Source organism: Gossypium hirsutum, chromosome A12 (genome assembly GCF_007990345.1).
Source record: "Gossypium hirsutum isolate 1008001.06 chromosome A12, Gossypium_hirsutum_v2.1, whole genome shotgun sequence".
In the NCBI taxonomy this organism is placed as follows: domain Eukaryota; kingdom Viridiplantae; phylum Streptophyta; class Magnoliopsida; order Malvales; family Malvaceae; genus Gossypium; species Gossypium hirsutum.
Genome location: NC_053435.1, coordinates 95,138,073 through 95,149,027, shown reverse-complemented (window position 1 = coordinate 95,149,027; position 10,955 = coordinate 95,138,073). Strand labels below are relative to the sequence as shown.

General features: G+C 32.7%; 1 protein-coding gene across 1 annotated transcript; it reads right to left on the bottom strand.

The window, feature by feature from the left end:
* Positions 1 to 661: 661 nt before the first annotated feature.
* Positions 662 to 4,917, bottom strand: LOC107920339 (probable serine/threonine-protein kinase PBL3). Its single transcript, XM_016850002.2, has 6 exons — positions 4,430 to 4,917; positions 3,213 to 3,562; positions 2,970 to 3,105; positions 2,020 to 2,156; positions 1,795 to 1,918; positions 662 to 1,304 (listed from the first exon to the last, which is right to left on the bottom strand). Exons 1-6 carry the CDS (start codon positions 4,491 to 4,493, stop codon positions 850 to 852), a joined length of 1,266 nt encoding a protein of 421 aa, XP_016705491.1. The 5' UTR covers positions 4,494 to 4,917; the 3' UTR covers positions 662 to 849.
* Positions 4,918 to 10,955: the final 6,038 nt, after the last annotated feature.

Sequence of the window (10,955 nt, the reverse complement as noted above, 5' to 3'; positions counted from 1 at the left end):
TCGATGTATCTATAAAAATTATAAATGGTTTTAATAATATAAAATCTAAAAAAGCATACTAAAATTAAATAAAAATGATACTTTGACAATTAAGTTTTTTTTATAATAAATAATTTTGAAATAACACCTCTTTGAAAAAAAAATATTGATTATCCTCCACAAAATTTCTTACAAATTTTCATTTTTAAATTTCTCACAAACTTTAATAAGAATGAATCTCATTTTCCCAGATCTCTTGCCCAAACATACATAACTTTGGAATTATCACTAAAATTGATTTAGTTAAAAGAATAAACCAAATTTTATATAAAATTACGCTATGCTAGCAGACCGGCTTTAACCCATCTACTAAGATATTTCCCTTTTTTTTTTCTTACAGAAAGAACATTCCATAATCAAAATCAAAAGTGAGATACTTAGTTTTCCCAGAAAAGTGTGGATAAGAAAGTAGGCTATATTACATACGACAAATAAATTCTATTTGTTGAGCATATTATTAAATCATCCAAATGTATTGCTGTGAAGAGATGACAAATGTTGATTCATGATGGAAGGGAAGGAGGTTGATTCAAGCCCTAAGCCTCTGCGCATTGAAATTCATATTCGCACCACAGATAAATGATGGGTTCCATTACATTGTTTCATAAATACAATGATAGAATTCATAGAATGGAAGGTTATGATTAATATGGCATCATAGAGATGAAGGTTGCTATTACACTGACCACAAACTCTAAACAAAAGGTGGGCTATGCAAAACTGCATAAAAAAAATAACACAAGCTCAAAAAATTGCTTTCTAAGCAACCAAAAAGATATAAATACATCTAGAAAATTTACAGATGGAATCTCAATGTACCCGCGGGGATTGTCTGTGAGATGGCAATGGAGATGCACTGGGTGTTAGATGCATAGGTGATCGATGGTGTCGCATTGGGGATCTCCGAACAGGAAGTGGAACAGCATGCTGTTCTGCTTGACTGTGTTTTGATGCAGTTTTGGGGGCTTCTAGCTGCTCCAGTGCTGCCAAAACTTCTGACATTCGAGGCCTGAGTTTAGCTTCACTATTTAGGCACTGTAAAGCAAGGGTAGCTGCCGTAAAAGCACCTTTCTGGGGGTACTGGCCACCCAACTTCGTGTCCATGATTCGGAATAATTTTCTTTTGTCACCCAAATATGGTTTTGCCCAGTCTACTAGACTCCGCTCCACGCCAACTTTTGTTTTATCAACAGCACGCTGTCCAGACAGTAGTTCGAGCAAAACAACTCCAAAGCTGTAAACATCGCTCTTAGCCGTCAATCGACCTGTTCAACAATGGAAGCTTCATTATATGTAACTCCCGACAACATATGAAAGATAGAACCCAGAAAATAGTTGCTTTGCCCAAGTATCCTACATTTGGACCAAAGGCATTGCATATAAAAGACAAAACAGGCGATATATTGCACCTTCATTTTAGATGCTTTCATGGCAACTATCTGGTTCATTTTTCCCCTCTAATAAAGATGAAATATTGAAACCCAGAGGTGTAAGAACGAAACAGGCCAGAAAATTATCAGAATTAGTTGCAGATAAAGAAACATGAGTTTTTCAGTTCAACCAGACAATGTTCCTTGTCAGTAACTTAAAGCGTTCTTTCTTAACAAACAATGTAAAGTAGGTACCTTCTCAGTTTATTATAAGAACTAATTTTCTTCGGCAACAATTATCTCTGATAGCTAATTAAGATAACTAAGAATATATCGGCAGGCTTCATATACAAGTATTAATATGGGATTTCACTAAAACCCATACCTGTGGCGACATATTCAGGTGCTGCATAGCCTTGAGTTCCCATAACCTGAGTCGATACATGAGTTCTATCGCCAGTAGGCCCTGCCTTGGCCAATCCGAAATCAGAAAGTTTTGCATTGAATTCCTACATCCGATGGATTATTATCATCAAAAACTTGGTAGTACATACAATTTAGAAATAATATTGAAAGGCACAAAATTATTCTTTTTCTTTACTCAGCATACCGCATCTAGTAGAATATTAGAAGCTTTGAAATCACGATATATGACTTGGGACTTCAAATCATGAAGGAAAGAGAGCCCTCTAGCGGAACCGATGGCGACCTTAAGCCTCACTGCCCAAGAGAGTGGCTGCGGCCCTCCTGTTTAGCAAGACATAGCATCAAAGGTTAAAAAAATACTTTAATAGTTCCAAAAAAATGTGGATACCCCATTGTTTGGTAGTTTAAGACACAGTAGTGCATAGGAAGCAGCCTTTTACAGGCTCGTGAAGGAAATAATACACATATTGAGTAATTAAAGTCAAAGCGAAGCAGAATAAGCCAATCAACTCCACTTTGTGTCATTAACGAAAGCCCACCTTGCCTAGGACCTCCAGTTCTATTGATCTTTCTTGCTTATGATCTATTTAAGCCTACATGGATGCACATTTAGAACAAAAACAATGATATTCTAGCCTATGGAAAAGTAGTTTCAACTTCCAAGCTTTTCCATTGCTAAAGGACTAGAAAGATGGTCCTCAACATGACATTCATAACTTAAACAGTAGTATAACTTAAATTGGTAAAAATGGACAATTAGTATTAGAAAAGAAAATTCATCCGACATGTCCACAAAGACATGGGCGACAAGGGAGGATGCTAACCCTGTGTTTTATGACCACAGGAAAGGAGGAAAGAAAATTTGAGAATCTAATTATGACAACTTGAGCTGACCAATACATGTAACAGCAGCAAAGTACTTGCATTCTCCTTGAAACTAAAATATAAAAAAGTAAAAGTTTGGAATTCCCTTTGCAAGTTTCATAGCAACCTCTTGAGGGTAAGGGTTATTTCCAGAGCACAAGAACATATAATGCCATGGAATTGGATTCCAAAAGCCATTCTTATCAATTCAGGGACCTAATACTTTTAAAAAGATGATTCTCCAGAAAAATTCAAGGATGTGATACTTACTTCTAAAAAGATGGTTCTCCAAGCTTCCTTTAGGCATGAACTCGTAGACCAAAAGACGGTTCTCACCCTCTGAACAATATCCGATTAACTTAACTAGATTTGGATGATGAAGTTGCCCGAGATAATCAACTTCAGTCTGAAATCAATTGACTATCACTAATAGGGCACAAACACAAACAAAAACAGGGAGAGAAAAAGCAGAAGCAATAAAAAGATAAAGAAGTAGTAAAAATGAAAACCTACCAGCCACTCTTTGTGGCCTTGAAAACCTTCGGGTTTAAGCTTCTTGACAGCAATAACCATTCCTGAGCCAGGCCTTGCAGCAGCTAATGTGTGTTCATCAATCCATCCTTTAAAGACATAACCAAAGCCACCCTCACCAAGAAGACTGTCGGGACGAAAGTTTCTGGTGGCATTCTTCAACTCATTGAACGAGAAAGGTTTCAAATTGGGGGATGCCAATATTTCTCCTTCAGTCCTTGGTGTTGGAAGACATCCATTACTACTACTTGTATCACTGAAAGATGGAAGAGTCAAGCTTGAAGGAGCTGAAGATCGACTGGTTTTGCTAGAAATTCTTGAGCCTCCTGATGCTGAAAAGCAAAACAAGTTCCTTGGTCCAGTTGTTAAATTGATTACATAGCAAAGTATCAAAATGCAAGAGGAATTCAAACTTAAACTTATCTAACATCTATGGTCTTCGCATGAGAGTGTTATGCATCCTGAAACCACCCAAATCAGTAGATTTTTTCATTCATGGAGCATTTAGTATGAGAAAATGCATTATTGTATTTCCATAAATACCTTTCCCTTAATTCTTCGAAGCAAACTCCTTTTAAGTCTTGACTTATAACAGATGGTGAAGAAACAATCGTAGGATTAATCGAAAAAATTTGTTTCAATTGAGGTTTGCAACAATCATTAGTTATAAAATCACAGTTATGCAAGGGTCATAGCACTCCAAGCAAGCACCACCCTATCCTATGCATACCATTTCGTATTCCCTTCCAAATATAAATTCGTAGATGTTTTTCCCCACACAAGAATCTTGCGTATTCAAGTATATATGAACACACCGAGCACTACAACAGAAGCCTGCAACTCATGCTTACACTTTCTTCAAGTTTGGACATTGAAACTCATTTTGATTGAAAAAGGGCACTATCCAAAATCAAAAGTTTCAAGTGAACAGGATCTATTCCCCCACACAGCTCAAACTCAAGAAATTTGAAGAAATATCAAGAACCAGGGTTATGAATATCAGAAAGTATAAAATGAATGTAATTTCTAGGTATACTCTTTCAGAAAGCTAAAAATAAACCTTACCAAACCACCAAAAAGAAAGTCAAATCCGACATAAAAGTCTAAACCTTTATAGCTAAAAGATCATAACAAATGAAAAAAACAAAGCAATAATCGACCAAAACAAAAAATACCCATGGAAAGAAAGAAATGATTACCAGAAGTTGGTTGGGGGCTTTGGGTAGAATCGACTCTAGTGGAAGAAAACAAGCAGTTGCCCATCAGAGAGAAACTAATGCTTCAACAAGAAAAAATAGTTTTCTCTTCTTTGTTCACTATTCTTTTATAAGAGATAAAAGTTATACAATTCAACAAGGCAGGTAATTTCTAGGATCCTAAAAAGAAGAAAGGAAACTGGAAAACGGCTCTCTCTCGGATTTGGAAATTGTTTCTCTTACATAGACCTTTGGGTTGGGTTGGTTCGGTCGGTCAAGCTACGGAGGTTCAGGAACTAAATTCTTATAGCAGAAACTAAGGATAACAAAGAGAAGGAAAGCTCAGAGAAGAAACTGAAGCTGGGTGGTCATTTTTCTTGTATTTGGGGAGGTATTGGATGTGCCGAACGAAACACGACAAACGCGTGGGAAGTGTCGAGAGGGGGAAAGGGGACACTTGGCGTGGCGTTAGCTATGACGTAAGCACCCTCCCCCGAAAACAAAGGCAAACCAAACCATGCCAACTCTCATTAAGCTTGGTTTGGGTGGCAAGCAAAAAGCATGACCTCCTTTTTCTCTACATGTGATACAAATCCACCTATCTTGTAATGTTGCGTCCACCAAATCACGTCTCTCTTCAATCTTTATTTGTTAATTTTTAGAGTTACACATTCTTTTTTAATGTAATCTAATTTATCATTGACTTCTTTTGCCTTATTAATTCTACTATGCATACTTATTTTACTAATAAAAAGATTAACTCGCCATCCAATTTGAATTTTTAATTAAGAGTCAAAATCAATTTTTAAATTGGAAGACAAACGAGGCAAGTCAATTGTCAAACATATAATTATTCATCCCCAATAGTTTTTAATACAATAATTTCAAATTTTGGTAATGCTTTTTTTTTTTTTTTTATGTTTGTGGATTGTTGCTGACTTCTACCTAAGATTAACAAAACTTTCCAACTTATTAACAATAACTAGGTGCATTTGTTACCGTAAAATTCTTTTTATGTTTGTTTTATAAAAAAATAATTTCACAATGAAAAATAAGTTTTTTTTAATTGACTTTCTTTCTTAAAAAATGTAAGTTATTCTTCATAATATAACTCATTTATATGTAACTTGATTTTTATATAAAAATTAACTTGAGTAAAGCATAAAATTATTATATTGATAATAAAATTTTTATTTTTAATTTTAAAAATTTTAAAATATTAATATCAAATATTATAAATTTCAGTATTATTAAATATACATATTTAAATTTTTAATAATATAATAAATTGTTAGTATAATTTATTATTTTAATAAATCATTTAATATTGCAACTTTGTTTTAATAATAAATTTTAACATTAATAATTGTAAAATTTTAAATTTTAAATAATATTCTTAATATTTTATTGAAAATATTAATATTAACATTTAGTAATAAATCATTTATACTATAAAATATGAAAATTTTAATAATATAAATATGAGTATTTTGCTTAAGTCATGCTTAACTTTGTTTATCTCTTTCAGCTCCAATGTGTCACAATCCACTCTCATATATGTAATATATGTAATTTCAAATTAAATTGTAATTAGATATTGTTTATTATTAAGTTTATATAACATATTAATTATTATTAAATTAAATTAAATTGTCAAAAGAAAATGTTTCTTCCATAATATTTATGTTTTTATACTATATGATGTGTTGGTTTTACTAAAAACAATTTTTAAAAATGATTTTAGGAAAATTTGTAAAACAATAAAAAATATTTTACGCAGAATCATCCAAACACCAAACAAGTCAATGCATTTTCAAAAAATCATTTCCAAAAATTATTTTCAATGAAACAAACATAATCTAAATATAAATAGCAATAAAGATGGATAAAAAATACTCTCACCATTTGGATATAGCTCAATTGTTTGCTAAAAATTAAAAATAAAAGAGATAGTAAGATTAGTTAGCGAAATCATAGCAATGAAATTAAAATTAACCGTGAGATTTGTATTTAGATTCAATCATTATGATATAATAATAGAAAATGATTATAGGAGGATTTATTTTCATTCTCTCAAATGACACATTCTCCCTTTCCTAAGTGTCACGTTCACATTCTAACTCCTTCAAAGGATATGTCCCTGCTACCGCCAATGATAAATTCTCACTTTCTCAAGTGATAAGTTATTAGTCCCTCAATAACCCTAAAAATCACATTCTCAATATCATCAATCCAATTTCATGGACGAGGTTTAGACCCCTCGTAAGCTTTTCTCAACTTTTTGACAAACACAACACCATTATCACTACAACCTCACCAATGAGAGCGAGATCGGTTTAATTCGGTTTTCTCAATTTTTCTAAATCGAATCGGAGTATTTAGTTTTTCCCATTTTCTGAATTAAAATTGAACTAGTGGACATAAGAAATCGCTTGTTACCAAACCATACTAAATTTATTTGGGTTTTGGGTTTTCATGTTATTTTTTGGCTTTGAGATTTTAGACTTTATTTTGATAAAAGTGTCTTTGAATTTAGACTTTTCAATTTTAATTAGATAGAATTATCTTTTGTCTTATGTTTCTTAAACACTATTTGAAAGTTTTAATTTTTCTTTTCAATTATATATAAAATCTCTATTAATATATTTATCTAAAAAATAATTTGTAAAATCTATAGTTATAAATTTTTATTAAAAATCTAATTAAACCTTGATTTAATCTGTTTCAATTTTCACTAAACATAATCAAATGATAAATTATTTATGTTTTATAATTATTAATGTGTAATGACAACAAAAAAAACACACAACTTGAAAATGTTAATAATGATAACTAAATTTTAGAAATTTTAACAACAATAATAATAGAAAAAAACACAATACATAATAAGTAGAAAAGATATGAACAGTTGAATTCTTCGAAATTTTAACAACAATAATAAATAAACAATGAATTGTCAGAGACTAACACTGAAATTATATTTAGGTTTTATTTTTTATTTAATTATAAAATATGTAAAAATATAATAAAAGTTATATTTAGAATTTAGAAGCAATGGTTTTGTTTTGAGTTTTAAATGAGTTTATGTGTTGGGCTATATGTACAAAAAAATATCATTTTTTAAAACGATATTTTTTTGGGCTTTCAGGTTTCCAATGGAATAAAGCGAAATCGAACTGAATTAATGCAGTTCAATGACATTATTTAACCAAAATCGAACTATAAAAAACTTATACTAAATCTATATGTCGATTTAGGCCAGATCCTCAATTTAGTCATTTTTTTGCTCAGCACTACCCACCAACATAACCAAATAGATGAATCCTCAATCTAATAATGAAGATAAGTGATCAATTAAATCTACTCAAAAAGAGCCTTATTCCTAGACATTGTGTATGAAAGAAACTAACTTAAAAGGTAAGCAAGACATCTTCACAATCATATTAAAGATATTAATCAACAACTAATATCTAATAGCCAAATCCCTTAGGAGATGTAACCTAGTCAAATAAATTGACCTCCAAAAACTGGCTCCCATATAATTACTAGAGCCAAATCTCGTAAGAATGAATTCATATTAAGTAAACTTACTCAATCAATCATTTGCAAGATACTCTATTGACCAAAATATCATAGCCTATAAACACTTTAACACAAGTGTTCTCCAAACTACATTATAACGTACCTCAGACTTAAGATAGAGGGGAACATATTTTTATACCATATTAACGGAGTGCTAGTTGTCAAGTAATTAGCCTAACTTAGTAAATGGGGACCACTCTACATACGTCGATTTAGTACAATGTGAGATTACTCTTTAAGCCAAAAACCAATAAAAAACATGTAACACCTCTAACTCGTATCCGCCATCGAAATAGGGTTACGAGGCATTACCGTACTTATACACTAGCATTTATACAAAATCGAGTCATAAATTTTCTTTCCAAATCAAAACTTTTGAAATTTCACCATAAAGGTTCTAATATCGGCCTACAGGGCCCATTACATGCTTTAGAAATGATTTGGAACTAAACCGATAATTTTGGAAAACTTTGAAAAAATTTTCTTGAAATTAGAGGCACACGCCCGTGTAGCCAGCCGATGTGGCTCACATGGCCGTATGGCCAGCCCGTGGGCAATTCTGACTTGCAATTTCTTAAGCATTAAAGGGGTACACGGCCTAGGCACACGCCCATGTGGCTAGGCTGTAACACCCTTATCCCGTAACCGTCGCCGGAATAGGTAAGGGGCATTACCGGACTTGTAACTCATGTCAGAATAGTAAAGTTTTGAACTTTTTCTTGAAATAAAGATCATTCATTTAAATAAGTACTAAGCACAGCCAGGGATAAAATTTAAACTTCTCTAAGTAAACATTCAAAAGATGCCATTTTCGCATGGCTTATATACATTAACCAAAAATATTCTTCCGCCACTAGTCTATTCTATACATGCCATAAGATAATCCAAAACGTAGCAGTACTAAACAATGGATAGTGATAGTGTGACTAGTTGCTGATGATCCCCGAGCCTGTAGCTTCCAAATGAGATCTATAAAACAGAGGAAACAGAGTAAACGGAGTAAGCATTACAATGCTTAGTAAGTTTTAAGCAGTGTCAACAGATAACAATCAAATTATAACATAGTTGTTCGTATTTTTATTTCACTCTTCCTTCGGGCATACCATCCCTTTACCGAATATGCACATCTCATCATATACAATAGGCAGATAAACTTTCACATAAAAGTGAGCTCATGTGACATAGATATATCGTATGATTTCACATAACCTCTCACACTGATCCGATGTCACATAATCATAGGAATAGTCTCATAGATTGCTCTCGTATGCATCACATAACTACCTTATGATTTAGTGCAAATCAAGCTCACATATAAACTTGGAGTACATACTTGTTTAACCTTTCGCATTGAATATATTTATAAGCAATTCTTATTACGAAGTCTTATAGCTTTAACCTCTACTCGGATTATCGGTAAGACCTTTAGCTCAGACGAAATCTCCACACGAAGTTATCGGGTCTTACCCGGACAAAATCTCCACACGTAGTCATCGGGTCTTTAGAGCTCGGATATAGTACGAGCACGAAGCTTACGGACATTAATTAGTGATAATATTCTCGCATAAAGCCTGCGGGGTTTTAACCCGGATATAGTACTGACACAAATGCCCTTCGGGACTTATCACATTTATACACTTTCACATCCATCACGTTGGCCACTCGGCCCTGTCACATATATACACTTTCACATTCATCACATCGGCCATTAGGCCTTATCACATGTATACACCACATATATACACTTTCACATTCATCACATCGGCTATTAGGCCTTATCACATATATACACTTTCACATTCATCACATCGGCCATTAGGCCTTATCACATATATATAGACTTTCACATTCATCACATTGGCCATTCGGCCTTATCACATATATACACTTTCACATTCATCACATCGGCTATTAGGCCTTATCACATATACACTTTCACATTCATCACATCGGCCATTAGGCCTTATCACATATATATACACTTTCACATTCATCACATCGGCCATTAGGCCTTATCACATATATACACTTTCACATTCATCACATCGGCCATTAGGCCTTATCACATATATATACACTTTCACATTCATCACATTGGCCATTCGGCCTTATCACATATATACACTTTCACATTTATCACATCGGCCATTAGGCCTTATCACATATTCACTACGAGCTGTTTTTCCTGAGCAATAGTCACTAAATTATTCGTAAATGGAGCTACGAAACTCCAAATGAAGTGCCGTTAATTTTCCCTGAAAATAGACTTATATATATTTTATCCATAAAATTTTCAGAATTTTTGGTTTCGCCAATCAATACCAGATTTTTCTTAAAGTTTCCCCTATTTCACTGTTTGACTATTCTGACCACTCTTCACTACAAATCAAATTTCTCATTGTACAAAATTCAAAATATGTTCTTGTTTATTTCATTTGAAACTAGACTCACTAAGGAATCTAGAATATAAATTTTGTCTTTTAAAAATTTTTGTACAATTTATAATGATTTTCTAAAAACAGAACAGAGGATTACAGTGTCATTCTGCACTGTCTCACACAACTTTAAATATCTCATTATCGGAAATTAATTTTCTTACACGGTTTCTTTTATAAGAAACTAGACTCATTAAGCTTTAATTTCATAATTTATTCAGCCTCTAATTCAACTCCAACAATTTATGGTGATTTTCTAAATTCATGTTACTGCTGCTGTCCTAAGCAGGTTTATCACAAATTTACTCTTCTGACATATCCTTTTAGCACTTCATAATATCATATCCATTTGGCAACATATCATATCAATAACTTACCTATACTTCATAATAGCCATTAGGCTATATGCATAAAAATTTACAATAGAGTTATGATTCTTTTAATATGTGCTTAACATATCATACTCAATCACATTATAGGCTTTAATACTTAAAACTTACCTCGATCGCTAA

Coding starts and splice junctions, on each gene's coding strand:
- LOC107920339 (XM_016850002.2), bottom strand. CDS start 4,493: ATGGGCAACTGCTTGTTTTCTTCCACTAGAGTCGATTCTACCCAAAGC. Junction 3,563..4,429: donor AAGCCCCCAACCAACTTCTG/GTAATCATTTCT, acceptor TTTGCTTTTCAG/CATCAGGAGGCTCAAGAATT. Junction 3,106..3,212: donor AAGGCCACAAAGAGTGGCTG/GTAGGTTTTCAT, acceptor AATTGATTTCAG/ACTGAAGTTGATTATCTCGG.